The 26,500-nt window shown below is 42.5% G+C and overlaps 1 protein-coding gene across 1 annotated transcript in view; it reads left to right on the plus strand.

Annotated features, from left to right (window-relative positions):
- LOC114593851 (protein eyes shut homolog) overlaps positions 1–26,500 on the plus strand; it is a 466,323-nt gene that overhangs the window by 318,534 nt on the left and 121,289 nt on the right. Inside the window, exon 24 of the mRNA XM_028722673.2 lies at positions 25,103–25,264. Coding sequence (XP_028578506.2) covers positions 25,103–25,264 — 162 coding nt within the window. The remainder of the gene's footprint in view (positions 1–25,102; positions 25,265–26,500) is intronic.

Here is a 26,500-nt window from a genome sequence, read left to right on the forward strand (position 1 = left end):
AAAGACAGTAACTAACGGTACATTATCTACCCTTGCGGTAAACATAAAATGATGGTGCTGAGCTATAATGATGGGAAGTCACTGTGAGAAGTTTAGGTCTGCCCTTGGTTTGGTAATTCGAAGAAGCCCACTGAAGATAGATTAACATATTATGATTATGAGGCATTAACTTCCCAAGTAGTGTGTTTCTAATGGAATGATGAATACTTAGATTTAGAACAGTGCTGGCATTATAAGCTAGATGAGACGCTATTGTAGATAGACTATCTCTTTACGAGCTTGCAAAGATAGCGGCTACATTCACAGATGATCACAGATATCAGTACATCAAGTTAATATTCTAAGTTTGGGATACTCAAATCTATTGTGATTTCCAGGGGCAGCATCAGCACCTAACATCCTTGGACAGCTCCCAGGGCTCCCCACCGATGCATCTCCTAGACCAGGCATAGGCAAACTCTGGCCCTCCAGATGTTTGTGACTACAATTCCCATCATCCCTGACCACTGGTCCTGTTAGTGAGGGATGATGGGAATTGTAGTGCCAAACATCTGGAGGGCCGAAGTTGGCCTATGCCTGTCCTAGACCCTCCTTTTAAAAAAGTAGTGTCAGGTGCCTGCCATTTCCCCCACAACAATACACTAGGCAAGGGGTCAACTTCAAAAGCAACTCAGCTTCCCCCATGCCTATATTCTGTTACATTTCAACTGGAAAATTAAATGGGCAAGCTATAATTTGAGCACGCCTTCCACAAGGAGATTACAAACCAAGATCAAACTGTGGCTTATCCCAAATTTTTAAATATTGCACACTCACAAAGAAATAGTACAGCTACAGTCCTGTCCTACCTCCTAGCTTATCATGTCAGGGATGTTCTCAATGTAGGCAAATCTCGGGGAGTCACTGTTAGCAGATCCCATTTGAAAGTGAGGAAATCACAATGGGGAAAACGTCTCTTAAAAATAATTGAATGCACTCATAAAAGAGAAACATACACATTGCTGTTCAGGTTGTTGCATAAGCCCAAGTGCCTACCAGAGTTTCTGCTTTACCATAGTGGAGCTTTGATGTTTTATAGCACCAGATATAAAATGTAGGGTCATGAAGAAAAGAGAAAATGAAGAATATAGGGAAGCAGCTGAGTTGCAAGTTGCTACAGAATAGTATTAAAAAGCTGCTTGAAGGCAAGCAGTTTGCTGCAGCTGCTTCTGCATTCATTCATTCATTCATTCATTTTTTAAAATGCAGATCTCCTTCCTCAAGTTCTGCTTGAAGATCTGCTAGAATTAGAATGTCAGCATGTGAGGTGAAGATTACCAGTTCCTTGGTAATCACAGAGTGTTGTAGCTGGTTAAATTGCACCAGCACATACTGCCTTAAATGGGAATGAATACTTGAAGTCAAAATTTTCCTAAGGAAAAGTGGGACATTCCAGGATCAAATCAGAAGCAGAGACAGCTTCTCTAAAATCAGGGACATTCCTGGAAAATAAGAACATTTGGAGGGTCTGAGATTTATATTCCCCAATCATTTCTTAGGAGGTTAGTTTAGTTGGTTGAGGGAGGTATTTGCTTTCATTCACTAAGTAAGCATGTTATGTTATGTGTTGTTGTTTTTTAAAATGCTTGTTTGCAAAATCAGTCACCAGACTTTGAGCAATTTGCCATTTAAAGCATGCTGGTCTCTGTAGCCTTTGCTCTAAACGTGACAAATACATACCAAGCTGTGTGTCTCTCTCTATCTCAAACACACGTACAGAGAGAGAAAGTGTTGCTTTATAGCATTTTCCGAGAAAAATAGGCCCTTTCAGACTGCTTAATATCCTACCGTTTTTTCTGCTGTTGGAACTAATTTGATGATAATGAAGTCATCTGCAGAAATGTTATATGTGTCCGCTGGCTATATGACAATACAATCACTATCTTTGTTTCTGAGCTTGACTCATTTGCATGCCTCTGTAGCAAATAACACATAATAAGTCAGGTCAGGTATATTAAATAACCTTTGAGCTTTCTTATATAGCCTGTAACAAAATGACACCACTGGTCTGATTCTCTTTTACAGCATAGAATAAATACTAGTGGGCAATCAGTTTTCTGTCTGTCCACTGCCATAAATATATGGTCCACATATTTATATTGATGATGTGGAACACTGAGTGGGTAGGAGAAAAGGGCATGATGGGGACTGCATACAAGGAAGGGGTGAGGAAACTTTGGTGCTCTATAGTTGAACTACAAGTCCCATCAGCCCTTACAAAAATGGCCAATAGCTGGGGTGATGAAACTTGTGGTTCAGCAACATCTGGAAGGACAAATGTTCCCCACATCTGCTTTAGGGTATTCAGTAGCTATACAACAGGCTCGTTTTCATGTGATGCTTTTATATATCTGTGGTGCTTTGACCAAGCATGACATTTAAAATAATTGTGGGGTACATTAAACCATCCTGTCAGGGCTGGGTCAGGCCTAGGTAAACGGTAAAGGGACCCCTACCATTAGGTCCAGTTGTGGCCGACTCTGGGGTTGCGGCTTGCCAGTTGCAGGGACCACTGTTCAATTCTGTACTGAAGAGAAATTTAACTCATGATGTCAAGCCTTGACACTACTGATAACAGGCCCATGCATTTCCTGCTATGAAATGGTATAGTCAAAAAATTCCTGCTGCATATGATTCTGCTGATTGTGTAGCTCAGCTCTAGAGACTCAATGTCACAACCTGGTACAATGTTAAATAGAAAGAATGCTTTCAGCGTTGAAGAGTGGAAATTCATGGCATTCTTTTTTGAAAAAAGCAAATCATCCTAAAAATATGTTTTTGATATATATATTTTCAAAAAGATAACTACTGTTTTCTAATGATTATATTACAAATTGTTATTAGAAATACCTGTGAAGATATTCAAAGTCTCTTGAGAGCAACTGGAAATATTCCAAACCTGAGAAATGTTACAGCAGGGATACTGTGTACATACAATGTCTGAAGTGTCAGCCTTCAGAATAGAGCTGATTTTCCAAATGGACTGCTAGAAAATAGTTTTGGTCTTTATTCTCCCATTGGAACAGAATAGGTCTAATATGCTTGCTTGAGAATTGTACTGGTTCTGTTTTCTGAAGAGAAAACAAAACAAAATGTTTTTCCAGACTGGAACATACTTTCTTATTCCATTGGCCTTTTTTCCGTAAGAGTGTTTGGGCGACCCTCTCAGTACTCAGGTGAACAAATGTTTTCAGCTACTTATTGTTACCATAAAGCACCAATGCTGCAGCAAGCAAAGGCTCCAGCAGCTCAGTCAGCTGCTTGTGGCTGGAAAGCCAGACAGGATGTTTGTGACTGTTGCCATGGAAACAAAGGGGCAGTCCATTCTGTACTGAGCACCGGATGTTAGCTCAGTGTGTGTGTCATATGACCTGTACTGGAAGTACTTGGGTGGAGTTTCTTCTTGCTGTTGTCGAGTGCAGACATGTTTCTCTGTACTGATATGAGAGACAGAAAATAAAAGATGTAAATAGTTTTCTGTCTGCTTCTTTCCCCTCCCTGGGGGACACCAAAGGGGAGAGAGGAAGAACGGTGTGTTCCTCTCACACATCTGAGAAGAATCGCCGAGACCTCGCCTGCTTATCAGCAGAGTGGCGCAGCGGGGAGGTCGACAAGGAATATCTGCCGGTGCCTACGCTGTGGCACATTCCTCTGACCCGGGCAGAATTCCAACAGTGGCAGCCTTCGGATGGTTGCGATTCATCGGACATCTGCATGAGAGGCTGGTGAATTGTCCTCCTCTGCTCCATGGAAGCCTGTTGTGAGAGGCTGATCCTCTGCAGCCAGAAGCTGACCAGAAGAAGCTGACAGCCAAGCCGATGCCCAAGGTATGGGATTTTATAAGGGCTTAAAAGTGTGAATGCAGATTGATTCATTCTCTGCTTCACGGAGAGCATGTGTGGGAAAGCAGCTCCAACTTAGAAGAGGCCTGCATGCCAAGCATTTTTGTGGTTTCCTGTCCGAGGAGAGATATGCGCTGTTGCTAAGCGACGTCCTTCAGTGAAGGAGGACTGGAAAGTTACTCGAGAGGGCTGGACAGTCAGTCTATGCCTCAGAGAGGCGAAAACAAAGTTTTGTTATGACTAGGTCCTCACGAACTGGTGGAAGGGACTTTCCAACGCAGCCAGTGTCAGAGCTGCCAGGTGCAAAGGAAGTAAACAAGCCAGCTATTGGATTTTAGAGGCTTGTGTTTTAGAGTCAGTGCAAGGACTCAAAATGGATGCTAAGAAGGGGGGAGGCCTGCCTTCTCCACCCCTCCTGACCAATGACAATTATTCATCTTGGTCTGTAAAGATGAAGGCCCTGCTGCAGAATCAGAGACTGTTTGGAGTTATTGAGAACCCCATCCCTGCAGCACCAACGCGTGCTTGGGAGTCACAGAATGTGAAGGCTAGGACTGCTATAATTCTGTGCGTCTCAGATGATCAATTGGTGCATATTCAGCATTTGGAACATGCGCAAGAGGTTTGGGATACGCTGCGTACAACGCATCAGAGAGATGCCGGTTCTTCAGCGTTGCTGTATTTTGAGAAGTTGACCAATCTGAGATTAGCGCCTGATGGAGATGTTCAAGCGCACCTGACAGAAATGAAGTTTTTGCGTCAACAGATGGTGGAACGCAATTTTCGTCTACAGGAAGAAGTGTTTTGCTTCATGATGATAAACAGCCTGAACCGGACTTACAAATCCGTTGCCAGTCAGCTTGGTTCGCTACCGGCGGCTCAGTTAACCGCAGAGAGAGTGTGTGCGGTGGTCCTGAACGAACACGACAGACTTGCTGCACTGGAAGTGAAGGACAGGGGGAGGCAAGAACAGAGTTCAAATCTTCCCACTGCTGGTGCTACTGAAAAACATGCTGTAGCATTGAGCGCCGTCAGATGCTATAACTGTGGACAGACTGGGCATCTACAGCGGAACTGTAGGAAGCCGCGACAGTCAAAAGGAGCCAAGAACAGCTCAGCAAAGCCTGAGGCATCAAGCAAAAGCCGTACCAAGTGCGAGGTGAAACCTGCAAAGGCTATGATGGCGAAAGGAACCACGCCAGATGTTGGGAACGCTTTCATAATCGACACGGGTGCAACGAAGCATCTCTGCCCACACAGACGACTATTTTCGACGTTGAAGAAGCAAAGCTTCACTGTGAAACAAGCCAACGGTCAAGAACTGGAAGCGACCGGAATTGGAACTGTGTATCTTGAGAGTCTGAACTTGACTATAAGCGATGTTTACCTGGTTCCAGAACTGAGATTTAGTCTGCTGAGTGCTTCGCAGATTGCAAAGAAAGGACTAAAACTGTACTATGATGCTAAAGGATGTAAGATCTACAAAGATGGAGAACTGTTTCTTACTGCAAAAGAGAAAGATGGACTGTATTTGTTGACTTTTGATCAAAGTGATTACATGAAATGTAATACTTCTGATTCTAACGAAATTTCTCTTGCAGATCTGACCAGAGTGAGCACCAGGAAGGTGACCAGCAAGGTCGACAGAGCTTTTCAGCGGGTGTATGCTGATGTGATTGGTCCTTTAGAACCATCTAGAGGCGGTGCAAAGTATTACCTTTTGTGTGTTGATTGTTACACTAATTATTCTTGGGTTTATGTGATGAAGAAACCGCAAGAAACTTTAGAAAAGTTTCAGGAGTTTTGTGACAAGGTTAGAAGTATGCATGATGCTAACATTGATTGTCTTTTCACAGATGACAAGCCAATTTTTCTGTTACAGAAGTTCCAGAGGTTCCTGGATGGAAAAGGGATAAGACACAAACTTGCTAGTTCCGAAGAAGCATGGAAGAAATGTGTCTGTGTAAAAGTGAACAAAGAATTGCAAAAGGGAATGCATGCGCAATTGCTGAGTTCACATTTACCACATGAATATTGGGCCGAGTCGCTAGCGTCCTATCTTCACGTGTGGTTGAGAAAGGTCTCAACAGAGTTGGGATGTTCTCCTTTTGAGAAGCTGTTCAATAGAAAACCTTCTGTTGCCTATTTTAAGGTTTTCGGGTCTCATGTGAGAACAGAAGCTCCAGGTGGGATAAAGAATGCCAGAGGCATTTTTGTGGGTTATGAAAAAGGTCTCTATAGAGTAATTTTGTCTGAATCTGGTCAGGTGATTCTCACAAAATTTCTAGAGAGTGCTCCTGAACAGGAGAGAGTGATTGTTCATGCATATCCCACAGAGGATTCTGATGATTCTGATGATGATGAGTTTGATCTTATTGAGTTCAGTGGTACTGATGATGACAGCGATAGCTCAGACAGCTCAGTTGTCACAGTCATTGAGAGGAAATCTCAAATAATGACTAGACCCTCAGAAGAGAAGGATGAACCACTGATTAAGCTTAGTACTGGTTCTCCAGAGAGTTCAAAGGCTGAACCAGAAAGCAGAGAAGAGAAGCAACTCTTACGTAGGTCTGAGAGAGCAACAAAGGGTGTACCACCCAAGAGGTATTCAAAGGAGTTTGCTAACCCAGCATATGTTGCTGTTGTAAACGATCAAGGACAGATTGAAGCTGTGTCTGAGTCAGAGACAAAGGCACAACAGAGAGTTGTTAACCAAGGTAATGCGAAGTCACACAACCAGAGAGGTACATTGGTTAAACCAGTGGCGGGTAGTTCCAAGGGTGGAACTGAGACTTTGCTCGCAGCAAGCATTGATACTTTAGGGGGAGTATGTTACCATAAAGCACCAATGCTGCAGCAAGCAAAGGCTCCAGCAGCTCAGTCAGCTGCTTGTGGCTGGAAAGCCAGACAGGATGTTTGTGACTGTTGCCATGGAAACAAAGGGGCAGTCCATTCTGTACTGAGCACCGGATGTTAGCTCAGTGTGTGTGTCATATGACCTGTACTGGAAGTACTTGGGTGGAGTTTCTTCTTGCTGTTGTCGAGTGCAGACATGTTTCTCTGTACTGATATGAGAGACAGAAAATAAAAGATGTAAATAGTTTTCTGTCTGCTTCTTTCCCCTCCCTGGGGGACACCAAAGGGGAGAGAGGAAGAACGGTGTGTTCCTCTCACACATCTGAGAAGAATCGCCGAGACCTCGCCTGCTTATCAGCAGAGTGGCGCAGCGGGGAGGTCGACAAGGAATATCTGCCGGTGCCTACGCTGTGGCACATTCCTCTGACCCGGGCAGAATTCCAACACTTATTACATCAAACCTGACATCAAGCATGAACCACATTATGTGAAATCTCCAAGTGCTTGCTGTGAAAAGTCTGAGAGGTGATACAAGAATCGTAAAAAGCTTTTCCATAAATGCAGCAGTAGAAACCCTTCTGACTGTGAAGAGGTTTGCAGATGCTACCTTAAGAACATACTTATCCTGATGCAACAAGAATGATCTACGCATAGATGTCTTTGTTGGGTGCGATCCCTGCACACAAAACGAAACCCAGACCTAGTCCCTACACTCAGCACCTGAGTGTCACAGGGTCCATTACCTTTAACCTGTGAAGTACACTTAGCTCTGTTGGGTCTGCAAGTCCCCTGTCTGACAGCTGATGTCAGTTTGACAGTTCTAATTGCTTGTTGGATGGTTTCTGGGGGACAGAAACAAAGATCTGCTATGGTGCTGCCCCAAATCTGACAGCATTAATGCTTGTTCAGCAGCCATTCTCAAATGCAGCAGTGTGTAAGCAACTTGTTCTTAAGCAAAAGGTTATGGGGCTAGGGGCCAATTCCTGTGAAACTAAATAATCTACAAATGTGAAATTTGTCTTTGTAATGATACTTCAAAGGGCTTTCATTTCTAAGTACTTTTCAATATCTAGCTTACGTTGGACTGTGCCAATGGCACCAGCTGTTACGTGAAGGATGAATTGTTGCAAAGAGCTCATCTCTGCATTTTCCTGTGTTGCATAAATAAAAAAGAGATATCCAGTGCAACCCTATGTTTATGCACAAGTAAATTCCACTCTGTTTACTCTCAGGTAAGAGTGCACAGGATTGCAACCCAAAGCACATTGTATAACTGAGCCATGCACCCAAAGAAGAGGGAGTCTTCAGGAATAGCCTGAGCATCTGAACTCCCTTTGCATTCTGAGTTTGGGTGGGGATAAGAGAGGAGGCAGAGTCAGTTGCTTGTTCTCTGTCCTCATGAAAGGAACAGGGATCTGGAACTTACACTTACAGTGGCTATTGCACTATATTTGTTCTGCCATTCTTGTAGCTTGTACTTCCTGTTCTGCCTCTTGGATCTGTAAGCATTCTGTCAGGCCCAGATTCCCTGCAGCTTTTTGCCATCACATCTTTGATTATCAGATCATTCCAAGCATCCACCACCCAGGCCTTGGCTCAGCTCTATGCACACGTCATATTAAATCTTCAAATAACAGTGCAATGGGGACAGAGCAATGTTAATAGACGTTTCAAAGAGGAGCAGTAAATGTAGGCAGCAAGCATTGCAGGAATTGCAAGAGGCAGCGAGCGAGGGGGTTCTGATTATGAAAATGGTTGCCCAAAGCAGTGTGTGCTATTTTTAGCTTGGAATCTTAGGGTAGTATTTCATCCATGGGTAACCAGATGAACTCTTGGACTGGTGCTGATGGTGATTTGTTCAGATCACCCTGTTGTAATGCAGCCCTTCAGTCAGCATCAGAATTGGATTTGACAAGGTGCGGCAGGTAGATGGAGGGAGGCTAAAGGGAGGAAGCATGGCAAGCTATGCCCAGTGCTCGATAATTTACGATCCACATGAGAAATATGTCCTGTAAAGGTACCTTTTTGTGGAATCAGCTTTTGTGATGGGAGCTTCTCTTCGGAAGTGCTTTGTGGTGTCGGTATATAATACGCTGCTCATCACCACACACAATGTCCAATTTAATGAAAAGGAAAGAAAAAAGCTGGTACACAATAGAAGAGGATAAAGATGGCTGTGGGAAATCAAAGCCAGTTGCTTGCTCTTCCCAAGTGCTGAGTGCATTTTTGGGCAGGGGGAGAAAATGCAATTCAGTTCCTGCAGCAATGTGACCTATCTCGTGCTCCAAGTACAATAATTTTGCCGAGAAGAGCTTCTCGGATAAAATAGGACAAGTGTCAGGGGGCATAACAGGCCAACCACATACACAAATGAGTGACTGATTTTCCCATTGTGTTTCTTTGACACAGCTTCCAACTCAGACACCCCACTACTACCTCATAGTAACAGCCTGTGACAATGTCACTGTGCGCTGCAGTTGATATGGCTTTGTGTAGCAGACAGGGTGCATTCTGTCATCAATTTATTTTGTATGAAGCTCCTGTCTGTCAGGCAGTACCTCTGCCAGTGACTTTTAAAAAAATAAAATAAAATGTGAACAGCCCAGAGCCTACTTAATGTTTATGTCTGTCAAACAGTTGAGAGAAATTGTATAAACTCATCTAGTGCCTTGCACAAGCAAGATAGGAGTTAAACTCCCAACCAGATGTGTCCCCAATATCATATGCCTCTGGGCTTTGTTTAGCTCACCACTTTCAGAACCTTGATCACTCAGCTATTTAAAAGTGGGATGGTGGTGGTGGGTAAATAGGTACAGTCTTCTCAGAACTATAATATTTCAGAATCTCAGAGAGATTCGCCAAATGCCAAATCTTTCACCCCAGAGATACTGAAATGGAAAGCTAGCTTATTTATTAGAGGTAATGATTCTGGCCTTTTCCCTCTCCTTTATGGGCTAGCTTTCTACGTGCTGGGGAAATTTCACAGGGTGGAAGAGAGAATTCTCACCAGATGCTGTTTCTGAACTATTGAATGGCTTCTGAGGCCTATCCTGCTTGCAAATAAATGCTTAGGATGCAGTAAACCATTGAACGGCTGTCCCAGCACTAACACAAAATAACTTTAGAATTACAGGTAGGTGTATCGTGATAGCAGAACAAATTTGAGGTTGTGGTATGATTCTGACACATTGATATAAGAGTAGCCCTGCTGGATGAGGCCAGTGGCCCATCTAGCCTAGCATCCTGGTCTCGCAGTAGCCAGCCAAATGTCTATTGGAAGCTCGCAAGCAGGACAACAGCACTCTTCCCATGTGTGCTCTTTAGCAGCTGGTATTCAGAGGCACACTCTGATAGTAAAGGTAGAACACAGCAACCATGGTGATGTAATAGCTAGTAGACTTGGTGTTGAATATGCAGTTGAGAATGTACTGACAGTAATTATGGGAAATTCGCCATAGGGAGCACATACTCAGTATATTCCATTGATGCCATTGAAGTTGGATAATTCCTGGCTTGAAATGCAAATATATTTTAAGGCAAGGTCCATTACCTTAGAAAATAGTCTTCTGTTCACAATATGAACTGAGAATATTGCCAGCATGTGTGTTTTCGTTTTCGTATATGCAGTATCCAGGCATTGCAAGGCACATTGAGAGGATCTCTTTATGTACCTATTGCATCTGGAAGAAGAGGCCTTTTTGTTTTTATATCTTGCAAAGGTGCACTCATAGGTTGTTGCGTTTTTCCTCAGAAAAATTAAGGAAAGTATACAGATAGTCAATGGGTTTTTTTTGCCAGCTCTTGCCCACTTGAACAAAACACCATTTAAGGTGTAATACAAGAGGTATAATATGAAAGGTATGAATCAATGTCTTTAAATAAGATTTGAAATGGAATTACAAATGCCTTTGTTTTAAGACTATTGATAGTTTCTTCCTTAAATGCTCTATTAGCTTTCAATAATGCATCATTTGTAAGCACTTCAGGGAACGGAGGTTGATTGCTTGACTATATAAAATTGGCAGGTTAGTAGTTTACACAGAACAGCAGGGTAGCGAAACTTAGTTGCTTGTTTCCACCTTTCTTGTACAGCTGCCTCTTTGCAGTCTGCCTCTGTCCCATTCTAGGATTTATACTATTGACTGAGCTCTGAATGTTGTGGGTGTAATTTGTGTGCATTTGATTCAAAAGGGGTTTTTCAGGGAACACTAACTTTCCATCCCTGTTTAAATGAAGCTGTGCACATTTCTTAACATCCTCTTCAATAAGAGAACAGAAAGGTCTATTCTGAGTATGACTAATGTTGGATACCACTCTAAGACCTTATTAATGACAGCGCAAGACGTATCAGCCCTTTAATGACCTTCATTCCTCTTACTGTTTATGAATAGCAAAGTGTAACGTGTTCTTGGGAGAAGGGCAATGACAGGCCTAGACAGCATCTTGAGAAGTAGAGATGTCACCTTGCCAACAAAGGTCCGTATAGTTAAAGCCATGGTCTTCCCAGTAGTGATGTATGGAAGTGAGAGCTGGACCATAAAGAAGGCTGATCGCCGAAGAATTGATGCTTTTGAATTATGGTGCTGGAGAAGACTCTTGAGAGTCCCATGGACGGCAAGAAGATCAAATGCATCCATTCTTAAGGAAATCAGACCTGAGTGCTCACTGGAAGGACAGATCGTGAAGCTGAGGCTCCAGTACTTTGGCCACCTCATGAGAAGAGAAGACTCCCTGGAGAAGACACTGATGCTGGGAAAGATGGAGGGCACAAGGAGAAGGGGGCGACAGAGGACGAGATGGTTGGATAGCGTTTTTGAGGTTACCAGCATGAGTTTGACCAAACTGCGGGAGGTAGTGGAGGACAGAGGTGCCTGGCGTGCTCTGGTCCATGGGGTCACGAAGAGTCGGACACGACTAAACGACTAAACAACAACAACAAACGTGGAATAAGGTTCAAGTGGCTTCTGGAAGGATCAGCTCCCCCAGCTGCTGTCATCATTAGAAGCTCTGTTGTTTGTCCCATCAGCAAGGAAAGCATGGTTGACAGTGACACAGGCAGGGTTTTCTGATTGTAGAACTCTTTTCCAAGGGAAGTTCACCTTGCCCCATCTATGATTGGTGTTTGGCAGACAGTCAATGCGTATATATTTTTATTCCAGCAAGCTTTACATGGTAGGTTACAACCTTTCCATTTCTAATTCCACAGTTTAGGGTGTGGACATAACCCTAAACTATGGTTAATCGAAAACAAGAAGCAAGAACTTCCAATCGCCGTGTTGCAGCAGTTCTGGAGGAGAAGGGAGGCATGCACGTCCAAGGCACTTCAGCTTGATTCCACTGGGATAAACCATGGTTTATCATGACCTGAATGGAATTCTTAGCAAACCTTCATGACACATACATTCTCTTTTATATTGTTTCAAAAAAGTAAATGAAAAGCTATTTGAGCAGTGCCACTTTCTGAATGCTAAACTGACTTATCTCCATGGATGAATTCCAGAGGGATGTGTTCTGCAAAATCAGTCTAAAAGAGAAACATTTTTCTTATTATTGTCAGCCAATATAATTGGATGGGAAAGTGTATTAGCTGTGCCAGTAGATCAAACTGACCTTGTACTGTGCCACTTACCCCATTGTCAGATTCCAAATGAGTCCCATTTTTGTGAGGTGGGTGGATGCTTCTCATGGTTCTGTATCTCAGAATGCATGAGACAGTAATTCACCATTTTATAGGCAGTTTTAGAAATCGTGTATTAAAGTAACTCTGAAACATTTTGTGCCTGATATTGCCATGTACTGATGTAGTGCTCTCGTACAAAACTCATACTTGCATCTGTTTTATATATATATCTAGCCAGATTGCTGCAGTTTGGCTGACTATGTTCCACATTTCCAGAATACTGTATTTAGAACGAAGTAGTGTATTTATAGCTGTCCATCTTATCATACACAGCATTTCAGTTCTACATGCATGATGACCATTTACAAGCAGACATATGTAAACAAAGATGCCTTATTGCAACTCCGCCTGTGGTTTACTTGATGGGAGATTCCCCCCCCCCAAAAAAAATGCAAATTGCTGTACAGAGAAGGATTTGTTTGTTTTTTCAAAATAGTGACTGAGGAAGGAAGGCTTAAACCTCCCCTCCCCACATGTTGTAGTCCCAATCATGGTCCCCCCACCTGCTGGACACATTGTATTGATTTTTCTTTTAAACAAGGCATGAATCCTAATCACAATAATTCAGCCACCACCAAGACCCACATACATATAAAATGTGTGTATCAAATTATCATTACATGTGGACTGCACCCAGTCGCAATGGATTTTTGCCAATACTCTGTTCTCCCTGCAAACCAAGCATAGTGGACAATCAATACGGTTTTTCTCCCTTTCTCATAACACTAAGACTTATGGACATTCAATGAAGCTGAATGTTGGAAGATTTGGGATGGATATAAGAAAGTACTTCTTCATGGGGTATATAGTTAAACTACTGTATGTCACTTGCTCCCATAGGAGGTGGTGGTGGCCACCAACTTGGTTGGCTTTAAAAGAGGAATGGACAAATGTATGGAGGATAAGGGTATCAGGGGCTACCAGCCATGACGGCTGTGCTCTGCCTTCGCAGTCAGAGGCAACAATGCTTCTGGATACCAGTTGCTGGAAACAACAGGAGGGGAAAGTGTTGTTGTGCTTGGCTCTTGTTTGTGGGTTTCCTGCTGGCTTCTTGTTGTTGGCCATTGTGAGAACAGGATACTGGACTAGGTGAGCCATTGGCCTGATCCAGCAAGCTCTTCTTTTGTTCTTAATACATGCTCATCTGGAAGTGTCCTCAGTCCAGGGTTGGTTGGTTGGTTAGTTGGTTGGTCAGTCTTTAACTCTTCTCTCTCTTGGTTTTGCTGGTTTGCTTTTGGTTTCTGCATCATTAGCCACCCATTTTTTGAGCAGGAAGAAATGGGCATAAGCTTTCTATTGATAAAACAGTAGCCTTGTTTGAGGAATTATCCTCCATGCCATCATAATACTGTGAATAGAGATAATAAGAGTCTTTTATCTTGTATCTGGCAAAGCTGGCAAGGCTTGTTTCCTTGAGTCATCTGGATTTGTTAGAAATGCTCATCCCTTTTGCCTTTGGGTGCAATGCACTTTACTATACATTCTCCCCCCCCCACACACACACACACAATATGTTGCTCAAACTGAGAAACCAATGATGTAAGGTGCCTGTAACCTGCTGCCAGGTTATCTGGATCTAACCCCTTAGGGCCCTCCACTTAGACTCCCAACATGTTACAGTAGTTGTGGAGTGTGGGGTCCACTTGCCTGAAGGCAGATGCCTCTTTCCTTCCTGTGGCACAACAGCCATAGGATGAAATAGAATTCATACCCCACCTTTCTTCCATCATGGTACCCAGGACAGCATACTTGGTTCCGCAGTGGTCCGCCATCCAGGCACTGGCCAAGCCTAAACCTGCTTAGCTTCAGCAAGGTGGTGGCCTCATACACTTTCAGATGACATTCTAAGTATCAGGGGACAAAGTTACTACTGTTTATGTCTCGGTCTAGCTATTCCTGTTTCATTGTTTTTGTAACACAGCAGCAGCAGCACACATACTCTTTCTATACATACAGTGGTACCTCAGGTTAAGTACTTAATTCGTTCCCGAGGTCCGTACTTAACCTGAAACTGTTCTTAACCTGAAGCACCACTTTAGCTAATGGGGCCTCCCACTGCCGCCGCACCGCTGGAGCATGATTTCTGTTCTCATCCTGAAGCAAAGTTCTTAACCTGAGGTACTATTTCTGGGTTAGCGGAGTTTGTAACCTGAAGCGTATGTAACCCGAGGTACCACTGTATATGTTTTATTAGCTTGGCTTTGAAAAAAAACTTCAGTATATGTGCCCTCTACTGACAGTGTTCCAAAAGCACAAAAGTGTGACATTTAAGATAATGCCAATTAAAGGTTGTGTGTGGAGCAGAGACAGCAATATGTTGGCTCTTTTGTATGACATAAATCAGGTCATTCTCTACCAACTGCATGCTGATGGCATTGTTTTTATTGGAAAATGTGCTCCATCACTAGGGCACTCGACCATAACATATCATAAGGGGGGGAATTATGCCCTCCCATTTTTCATTCTGAATACTGACAGATTCCACCCAGTTCTTTTCTTGTATTCTGAGCTGTGCACATACAAAACAAACTCACAATATATCATGTGCGGGAATATCCTCAAACCACATTTTTATTCAGCCAAGAAATTTGGTAGGTAACATATGTAAATAGTATTTGTGCACAGATTTGTGAGTATTAATTGTGCTTGCTATTGTAAGACCTCGTTCATATAGAGTACTAATTTAAAGTGGCTTAGAACTGCTGTGTGCCAAAGAAGATTGTTCCTTTTATTTTGAAATAATCAGAAATTGGCAGGTTTTAGAGACTCGTAACAATGAAGTTGTTAGGAAGAAAATTATTCCCATACACACAAAACTACTGAATTGTACTTTGGTTTGTCACCTGCCTATTAAAATTCTAAAAGCATTGTCTCATGGATACTTTTGTAGAATACAAGGAAAACTGGAGTCCATTTGTTCTGGGGCTACTAATTGTAAGGAGAAATGGAGTCTACAGATAAAAAAAACCATACATTATCTTCTTTTCAGGAGTATGAGAAAAGGTTTGATGAAAGCGAGGAAGCTTGGGTTGACATTTCTTCTTTTTTAAAAAAAATATGTTCCTTTAAAAAAAAATAGTGCCTCAGTTTTAGGGACTTAGGAAGCTGCCTTATGCTGAGTCAAACCTCAGGTAAGTGGAATAAACTGCCATGTGAATGCAGTCCGAGAGTCCTTCCCCTCCATTCCTAGAACGATTTCCCACTCTACCACTAGAAGACGTTGAGAAGGACATGTATAATGTCTTGAGTCCTGAGCAGCTCCTTCAATTCTTAGAGGGCTGACGATCCATTGGGGGCTGTTGTTGTTTACAAAAATAGGAAAGGAGGTGATTTTTGCCAAGTCCTCTATGCCAGATTACCTCCACCACTGCAATTTACAAAGTCATTTTCTACATGGACATAAAATGTAAAATGTTATTGATACTGAACTTTCCTTCCTGTTGCTTTCTCCCTAAAACAATGCAAAGTTCCTTTTATAAACAGCTGGTGCTCATGAATTGAACGCTGCACTGTAATAAGGCTTTTAGTATGGGTTGTTCGTCTGTATAAAATTTTGCCAAGAGAAAACATTAACAAGGCTGTGGTAATGTGGCTCCAAAAACCGGCAGGGTGGAGCAGAGGTGGTGGTGTTGAGAGAAAACCAGTTCTCAAAAGCTGAGGTTATTTGCATAGATAACTTGCTTACTAGCAGTGATTATCATACTCAGCTCACTGCTTTGCAAATCAAATTCATGGCTTTGGACTAATATCCTGTATCTAATATCGAGAAGAAATGTAAAGTGGCAGCAAAACCAAGTAGCTGATTTCATATTTTTTTAATTGACATGAATAAATTTGAATCAACTGAAACGAAGCTGCCCATTTCGTTTCTGACTCTGTTAGACATTGGGAACAAAAAAACAACAACCATGTAGCTCACACGCTTCTTGGTTTGTTTGCTGCCTGAAGCAAGCTGTGCTAGCTTTTCCAATGAAACAGCATGAAGCAAGACCATTTGTGGTTTCTGAGTGTTAAGCAAAGGTCATGGGATAACTAGGGATGGGGGAGAAATTTGATTCTATTCACATTTAAAGGTGAGCCTACCATTGCACTAAATGGAACTTACTTCCAAATAGGGCTGCAGCCCAAGTGACATAACTGTTCAGGGCTGCAGCCTTAGGAAACCGATCAAATCATTTTACATGTACATGTGGGGATTCCTGTGTCATCCTGTTTTCCCCGACTTCTGACTTTGAATGCAAATGAAACACCAGAGATGGACCAGATCATCTCTTAATTTGCTAAGCCAGCCTGAACACACCACAGTGCCAGTTGCACTGAATTCAACAGCATTGCTGAAATCTTATGCATAAGATTTTGGTATGTATTCACAATTTCTGAATCCCATTAGATTCAGTCGCATCATCTCCAGACTATCGGTAGTTTGCAAGGGAGTATTCAACTGCTTACCGGGAAGTTTAGATCTGCACAAGTGGATTAAATCTGCTTAAATCTTTTTTTAAAAAGGAAGAAAGAAATAGAGCTTTTGCAGTTAGGATAGTGATGGTAAATGCACTGAGTGTGGAATGAATGGGAAGGCATAAAAACACCCTGCAATCAATTCTGTGTGGATGCTCATTTGTGGTCTAAAAGGTAAAGGGACCCCTGACCATTAGGTCCAGTTGTGACAGATTCTGGGGTTGCAGCGCTCATCTCGCTTTATTGGCCGAGGGAGCCGGCGTACAGCTTCCGGGTCATGTGGCCAGCATGACTAAGCCACTTCTGGCGAACCAGAGCAGCACACGAAAACGCCGTTTACCTTCCCGCTGGAGCAGTACCTATTTATCTACTTGCACTTTAACGTGCTTTTGAACTGTTAGGTTGGCAGGAGCAGGGACCGAGCAACGGGAGCTCACCCATCGCAGGGATTCGAACCGCCGACCTTCTGATCGGCAAGTCCTAGGCTCTGTGGTTTAACCCACAGCGCCACCCGCAAACCAATCAGAATGCATGTTCAATAAAGACCATGAAAGCTCTATCCAAGCAAATCTGTGTGAATGTTCAATAAGTGGGTCATTTGGAGCAACCCTAGAATTACTAAGTAAACATAGGCATGGCTTGCCTGTTAAATTCAAGGTGACTGTTTCCATGCCTTTGCTATATCCAGAATGCTCTTTCTTTAGTGGGCATATTAGCTAAGTATGTCACACAGAAAATGCAGAAAGGAAATTTGCAGGCAATAGAGCTCATTTGGAGATCACTTGAGGTATGGCTTAGCAAAATCTGCGACACGAAAGCAGAGCAGATGGAAGTGCAACACTAAAGGAACTTTTGTTTAATAAATAGCTCTCTGAAGCTCAAAGGGGCAGCTGTGCCTTTTCCTGGGGCGTATTCTACTGAGCATATTTTTGATATTATCTTCCTTGCAGCGGCCTGTCAGTGTGTGCTCTCACTTGGGAAAAAATATGCATAACCAGTAGAGAGCTCTGAAAGCCTGCCTAGCTCCTGTAAGTGTTAACTCACTTAAGGGTAATGGGACCTCCCTCTTCCCCCGTCATGGTTATTTGTTTTGTAGCAAGTCAGAGCTATCTGTAGAATTCGGCAGGTCATTCTAAATAAACTTTTAAGCAGAGTTGTGGGGAAGATGCATTCGGATTCGGTAGGCGATATCCCTTTATTTTTTGAATTTTCTTCCTGGCTTCGTTGCTGTGTGCATTCTTGGGGGTGATAACGTCCTACGTTGATCAAGGAGAGATGTGACATTGCTGCAAGGTTGCTTTCAACAATTTGCTGTGGGGGGGTATGAATACATCAGCAGCACTTTAAAAATAAATTGATAATATTACTCGGGAACCTACAAACTTTGCCTGGTAGCCAATCTTTTTTTCTAGTCAGCAGCAAGGCTGGCAATGTGTGTTCAGGGGAACCCACCATTAGGCAGAGTGAGGTGACTGCCTCTGTCATTGGTTGCTGGGGGCAGCAGGGAGGGGCAAGCCATTAATATTATCAGTATGAATGTACCAAACAAATTTTCTCCTCCCTTTGCCTATTCCTCTGATGAGAACAGGGAAGGGGGTGACATAGCCAGACCAAATGAACTTTCTGTGGCAGTTGGGTGGCAGTTGCCACTACTGATGTCTCTTACTATTCCTTTGATGAGTTATGAAGAAGCAAGAAGTTGTATACAGTGGTACCTCAGGTTACATGCGCTTCAGGTTACAGACTCCGCTAACCCAGAAATAGTACCTTGGGTTAAGAACTTTGCTTCAGGATGAGAACAGAAATTGTGCGGCAGCGGGAGATCCCATTAGCTAAAGTGGTGCTTCAGGTTAAGAACGGACCTCTGGAACGAATTAAGTACTTAACCCGAGGTACCACTGTATATTGATATAGACTAGTGGTAGCTGCTACTAGGAAAATCCAGGCAGAGTGTCAGTATAGAGGACTTGGGAAAGGTGGCGTACCGATTACAGTGGTACCTTGGGTTAAGAACTTAATTCGTTCTGGAGGTCTGTTCTTAACCTGAAGCACCACCTTAGCTAATGGGGCCTCCCACTGCTGCCGCACCGTGGTTGCACGATTTCTGTTCTCATCCTGAAGCAAAGTTCTTAACCCAAGGTACTATTTCTGGGTTAGCGGAGTCTGTAACCTGAAGTGTCTGTAACCCGAGGTACCACTGTATTAGCAGGATATGAGGTGAAGAGGAAAAAATGCCTTGTGGCAGCAGGGCTTTAAAGAGAGAAGCCTTATGTATTTGTGTGTTTTGTTACAAGCTGCCTTATTAATGCCCACATGCTAAATACTGGGATAGGAAACTGGAAGTTGCTCATGTGAGCATCTTGTATCGTGTACATGTAATTAAATGTTGAATGTGCATTTACAGAAGATATCCCATCCTGTTCAAAAAGAGGGAATTCCATGAGCTCCATTGCACAAAATCTGTTTTTGAAAATTGAGGTTAACAGTTTTTTGTGGGGGCTGCAAGTTGTTAGCCTTGTCTAGGGCACAAAATAGTCTGGCACCAACACTAAAGACAGGCAATCCTTGTATACAATGTGGTTCAACTCGATTCTGCTCTTAAAAGAAAAAAGAAAAATGCCTGATAGCAAAGTCTTGAAAACAGAGCAAGAAATCAAGCTGGATGCAAATGCCATTCAAATGTTTCCAGTAGCCAAATCAGTCATAGACCATTATTTGAGCCAAGTTTGACTTTGCGGAAACGGAAGAAAATCCAGATGTCGTTACAAATTCACATTTCAGTTTTCTAGTTCCCATCAGCAATTTTTTTGAAATGGATCTAGTAATCTGTCTGCTTGCTGCTTGCTTGATTGGTTGCATCCATGCAATTTATCAATGTTTTCCTCTCTGCCTTGACCAGCAAAATATGTAGGTTGCTGACAGTTGATAGTTAAGGAAAGTACTTTCCAGATTTCCCGAATCAGCATATTTGATATATGCGCAATTGCAAACTAATACACTACTTTACCAGCACAACAATCCCAGGTTTTACAGACACCTCCTGTGCTTGTGGGACTCTGTATTTATTTTGGTGGAAGAAACCATCATGCACACACATGGCAATCCTAAACCAATGGCTGGTAAAGAGGAATTCTCAAAGCATAATAACTCAGTAGTCGAATACTGTCATCTGATGCAAGTGACTGCATGTTAGAGGCAAGGAAGGAAGGTGCAAGGTCATAAGTTAGACTTTGAAAGCTAATGCCCTGTTATCCCAAATAAACCAAACATAATGTTCTTTTGACCTTCAGCATTTCCCACATAATCTATAAGTACCCACACTGTCTGCTATATGCTGGTGAGGCACTGATATATTCTTCCAATGTTTCCCAAAGCCTTTTTATTTTATTTTTTAAAAAATCTATTATCTTCTAAGCACAGACTGCAGAAATTGATTCTACTCGTTTCCAGCTTTCTTTACAATACATAACAAATTTGACATAGACTTACTGGTTATGTTTAAGATCAATAAAAATGTAGATTATGATGAATTTTAATGCACTGCTGACTTTTAAAATCTTTTTGAAGCTTCCCTATTAGTGTTTTGTAAAATATTGTGGTATGTCTGGCCGTAAATACATTTGATCCAAATATACTGGAGTTAAGGAAGGAGAAGGAGTTGTCAAATCTACTTTTACTTTTGATAAAAGGTGCTTTTCAAAAACACACAGCATATTTAGATAGTCATATTTATGAGACAAGTGCCATAGAAAACGAGGAAATCCTTAGTAAGTCACATAAATACATTACATATTGTGTGCTCTTAAGCTGTATTTACACATATTTGGTTTATGCATTTCTGGTGGTTATTATTTCTTGATATATTGTTTATTGCTGTACTTTAGCACCAGATTCCCACTAGTGCCAAGCTGAACTGGCAGAATTCTCAACAACAGCAGATATGACGGTTATGGGCAAAAAAAAAGTGAGACTGAAGTCTGGTCAATACGAGTTTTAGCGAGCATAGCATCCTAAGCTGAGCTCCCAGGGGAAGGCAGTTGAAGAGCCACAGGGGGCCATGAGCTGCAGTTTAGAAAGTGACGGTTTCTCCATTCATCCCAGAATCTCCCTCTGCCAGGACTATGCAAAGCCAGCAAATGTTGGTTCATAACTTGGGGAGAGAGGGAATTAGGTAGCAAAATGTGGTCTGGCTAAATGCAGCTTGTGTTTCCCTTCAGCTCTCGTGGTCATAAGAGTTGCCTTGCCTGAGCAAACCAAGACCTGCCTGGCCCAACTTTCTCCTTCAGACAATAACCCATCAAGTAGCCACGTGATTGCTTTCTGAGTAGAGCGAGTTCAATATGTTCCCGAGTAGTAACAGAGCAGCTGCAGGTTCTACAGTGGTACCTCAGGTTAAGTACTTAATTCGTTCAAGAGGTCCATTCTTAACCTGAAACTGTTCTTAACCTAAAGCACCACTTTAGCTAATGGGGCCTCCTGCTTCTGCTGCACTGCCAGAGCACGTTTTCTATTCTCATCCTGAAGCAAAGTTCTTAACCCGAGGTACTATTTCTGGGTTAGCGGAGTCTGTAACCTGAAGCGTATGTAACCTGAAGCGTATGTAACCTGAGGTACCACTGTACTCTTAAATGCACTAAATTCGTGGATTAACTTCTACAGCACATTATGGATAGCCCACAGTGCTGATTTCAATATCCAACAATACTAATATTGTTTAAAGTGAACGCAAAAAAGTAAGGACACCATTTTTTAAATTCCAGAGAACCATGAGAGCCCTATTGAATTCATGTATTTTTTTAAAGAAAGAAAATGTAGTTTATTAGCAGTTGTTCCGGTCACATGTATAAGGCAAGCAGATGGATATGGGGGGGGATTTTGCTTCATAGGAATTCCACCTGAAAGTACAGCAAAATACTGCTTCATCAGCTATGCAGGCATTTAAACTGAGCTGTCAACCACATTTCTAATCTATGAATTTGTTTCATTAAAGTATCTGGTACAATTAATCATTTTGATGGGCAATATGTGGCAACAAAGAGTAGCTTTTTCAGACATTGAGATTCTTTTATTATTCCAGCAGCTGTACCTCTATGGAATAAGAGTGCTCTGCTGCTGAGTCTGTCTTTGGATGGCGGTTCTGTCTTTACATATAGCCGTTTTATAGTTTTGACTACATCCCACCATCACAATATATGCAGATAATATGCTAATTTATCTTTATGGCAGCTCTCAAGGGTCATTACCAAGGCGTAGTAAAATATACTGAGGACATTAATAATGATCGTAATAAAACTGGCTTTGGAAAGCATTAAGAACAACATAATGATGCTTGCAGAGCTGCAAATATCTTGGTGAAAGGATGAATGTGCATTAAATGGACTTTCATTTTGGTAGCATTCATTTTGATTCAGATGAGTGTATAAAACAAGTTAATTTACCATTTGCCAAGAACCGGTTAAAGATTTAATCATGGAAAGTGCATTTACTTTGAATGTGCTATTACTGCCAAACTTGCACCTTTGCAAATTGGATTGCTTTTTGCTGGAAGGTGCTTGCAGATTAAGAAATGGAAGGGCTACTGACCCAGCTGCTATGAGATCTGATTACTAGAGTTTAAAAGCAGGGGGGTGGGTTTGTATATAGAAATTGGTATTTAAAAAAGATGCATATTTATTTATTTATTTTAAAAAGCACAAGTCAGAAGATGCCGAGCCAACTTCATCAGCAACATGCTTGAACGCTGTATATTCTATGGATGGAATAGTTTTCCATAAAATTTGAGTCTCAATTTCAACCTCCTAGAGGCAGGTTGTTGTTGTTGTTTTTCTATTTCTATACTACCCTTCACCCAAAGATCACAGATTGGTTCACAATATAAAAATAACAAAGAAGAACAATAACCCTCCCTAAGACTTGTGGCTGGGCCCAAGAAGAAAAGTACAACCAATAATGTTTTCAGTGAGCCTGGAAGCCTCTGTACCTGAGGAGCACACACATGCTTCCTTTCATTCATTCATTATTGAATTTCTATACCGCCCTTCATCCAAAGATCACAGGGCGGTTCACAAAGTAACAATATAAAATGAGAATACAAAAAACATAATAAAACAAAAACCAACAACCCCACAAACATATTGCTTTTGCTTTATTTATGCTTACACACCAACAAGATACACAAAAAGAAATAGGCATCATCTCCGAAAGGCCAATTTTTAAAAAATTGTTTCTGGTTTTTTCCTCACACGGTAAGGGTGAGTCAGCAGTCAGCCTTTTGTCCCCGCCATTTTCACTTCTCTTCAATCCTTTCTCCCTCCTTCCTCGTTGTGCTGGTCCCGTGGGTTACCCGAGAGGCGAGGTCCAAGTCCGGTCCGTGGTCAAAGGTGCAATGTGGAGGCAGTCCGTAGTAGCTGAAGCTGGGTGCAGGGCAGGGTGTCGGGTGAAGTCAGGAACAGGCTTGCAAGCAGGGAACCAGGAGCTCAGGCAGGAAAGCAGGACAGGTTCAGGCAGGAACTAGCAACCAACAATGTTGCTCCCGCAACTTGGGACTGGGGCTGGCCGGCTTTTATCTGCCCTGAGGCATAGGGCGGCCACGATCCTCTGGTGACTCGCCTCTCCTGGCCTGGAGGCGAGCACTCCTCCTGCGGGAACTTAGTTCCCTTTGTCTCTCTGCCCTGAGCCTCTGCAGCTCAGGAGAGGCTGGAGGGTTACCTCGATCTCATTGCCCTCGTTCTTCCCTTGCTCCCTTTTAACTCTTCCAAAGCCTTCCCTTGACCCGTCACGCTGGACACTCATTCCAGATCTTCTACTATTATTTCTTCTTCAGGTGCTGGTCTAATACGGGCCCGGTTTCGGGCTATTGTCTTCTCGAGCTCTGGAAAGCTCTTGAAGAGCTTTGTCACAAGTGGTGCCACAGGAGGCTGCTCCTTGTGCTGGAGCGGGGCCACCTTGTTGCTCTTTTTGAGCTGCATTGCGCTTCTCAGTCGTCTGAACCACTCTGTTCCACGAAGGAAAAGTCCACTGAACCTTCCTTCTTCTTCCTGAAGGTCTGGAACGGACCGCATGGTTGATTCTGGCTCCACCTCCTCTTTAAGCAGTCAAAATCAGAAGAAAAATTCAAATCCTCTGCTTTCTCTCTTACCACCAACTGCACCTACACACCTCGCTCTGTCTCTCCTCTCTAACCCACAATGGACACCTGTAGTTGGTGGCTTTTAAGGGAGAAGCAGGAGATGTCACAAAGGAGGGTAGGCCATTGTTACCATGGCAACCCACCCACCTTCCTGCTAATATGTTAGACAAAGTGACAGAATGGAATGTAGATCTATCAGCACAGGAGCAGCCAATCAAAGTTACTGGAGGATGGTCACATGAGCGTTTTAGATAAGGCAGAGACCCCATCACCCCCTGCCAACATGCCTAGTGGTCAGGGATGGTGGGAATTGTAGTCCAGCAATATCTGGAGGCCTGCAGGTTCCACTCCCTTGCTGTGCAGGTTAGGCCACTTGCCAGTTTTCCAAACACCAAGCCAAAAACAGACTACTTTTCACAGCCTTTTCTTTTTGAATGCGTGTCTGTAATATTAACCAAGTGAAATGTTAGTCCGCAGCCCCAGTTCTGAGGAATGTGACCCACATGCTTGGAAGCTTCTTGATTGATTGATTGATTGATTGATTGATTGATTGAATTTATTTATTTACTGCCCTATACACGGAAGTTTCAGGACAGTTCACACAACAAAATCAAAATATAAAACCACAAAATGTATAATCAAAATAAAAACCCACCCAGAAATCTGCTTCTGGTTCTTAGTAATACCAGTACTTTTGATATGATTTTAAATGAGGGTGGGCAACTTTCTGGCTTGTTGGATCTGGGATATAGAGATCTATCTATCTATCAGCTATAAGTACAACTAGTATATAGGATTGCAGCCAGTATACATACTGGGGAAGAATACAAACCAGGCAGCCAGAAACATAATTAACTTAAACAAGAGGAAGCAAAAGAAGCTCAAGGATACTAATCAAACCTCCCATTTTTGAACACCACTTTGTCCTTCCTTGCCAGCCTTTCTAACCAGGCAAGGTATCCCTGGGGGAAAGGTTGGCCTTACAAGTTTTTCTTTGACTCGGAGTAATTATGCTTAGGCAGTGATGACATGGAGACGTTTTGTTGATGAAACTTCATTTAATTTTATACTGACTGCCCTTTTAATATTTTGTTCTAGATACAACCCTATTTTTCCCATCGTTCGCCGTGAATTCATATTTGGAACTACCTTCTCTAACATCTCTGTCTAAGGACAGACATGCTTCAGGACCACAGTGGAACCGAATGATGATTCACTTGACAGTGAAGACTACTGCTTTGAATGGCACCCTCCTTTACAGTGAGTAGCCTAGGGTTTTGTTTTTGCTTTTGTTGCACAAATTGCTTCATAATTATTATTTCATTTCACTCTCACAGCAACCCTGGGCAACTTTATTGAACAGGGGAGAATGAGCATGACTTAAACGAATTACTGTTTTATCTCTATTACATATATTTAAGCACTTTTTTAAAAAAGGTGATTATAAAGAGAACAGTACATTAAAAAGAGAAGACAAAGCCTTCCAGGTAGGTTAGGCTGATACGTTGACACTTTGGGTGATGTAATTATGTGAGCAGAACAACTTCCACTCATGCACCTGTACTTTTCTCCTGTATGCCCCCTGCTTTCTCTCCAGATCAGGCGTCAGCAAACCTTTTCAGCAGGGGGCCGGTCCACGGTCCCTCAGAACTTGGGGGGGGGGGCTGGACTATATTTTGAAAAAGAAAACGAACGAATTCCTATGCCCCACAAATAACCCAGAGATACATTTTAAATAAAAGCACACATTCTACTCATGTAAAAACACACTGAATACCGGACCGTCCGCGGGCCGGATTTAGAAGGCGATTGGGCCGGATCCGGCCCCCGGGCCTTAGTTTGCCTACCCATGCCCCAGATCTTTCTCATAAAGTTGGGGAAATCCCTAGAATTGATTTAAGGAACACATGCAGTGAGGGGAGGAGAATGTTCCATTATGCAAGGAAAAATCCTTGTGCTGACTGACATTTACCTTAGAACTGCATTGAATACAACCCTTAATGCTGATGTATGATTTGGCATTAAAGGGATGAGTCTTGGGCTGCTACACTCCTCCTTCCTTTCCCCACATGCTCCGTTTTCCTCCTGCCTTCCCTGCTTTGTGCCCCAACGTAGCTGGTCATTGCATTCAAACCAGACAAGTTATGAGAAGGAGAAATCAGTGAAAAACACTTCTTTCTGTGTGCCCCATCCCAATCTCTCTACAAGTGGGATAATCCTGTGACTGGATTCTTCTCTCAAAAACTCTGAATCCAAGCCTCTCTCTTTTTTCCCCAAATTCTAGTTAAAAGGCAAAGAACTCTAGTTAGAGTGAAAACATCAACAAAACATTTGGTTCACTTGATTATATATGAATAAAACCTAACGTCTGCAACTGTGTAAATGAAATATAGCATATATAAACAAAAAGAGGTGATGAGATACTAGATGTGAAGAAACAGGAAGTCTAGAAAGAAAAACAAAGGAAGTTTGAGAAGCATTTCCTCCTACCCTGCA

This window comes from Podarcis muralis, chromosome 3 (genome assembly GCF_964188315.1).
Source record: "Podarcis muralis chromosome 3, rPodMur119.hap1.1, whole genome shotgun sequence".
NCBI lineage: Eukaryota > Metazoa > Chordata > Lepidosauria > Squamata > Lacertidae > Podarcis > Podarcis muralis.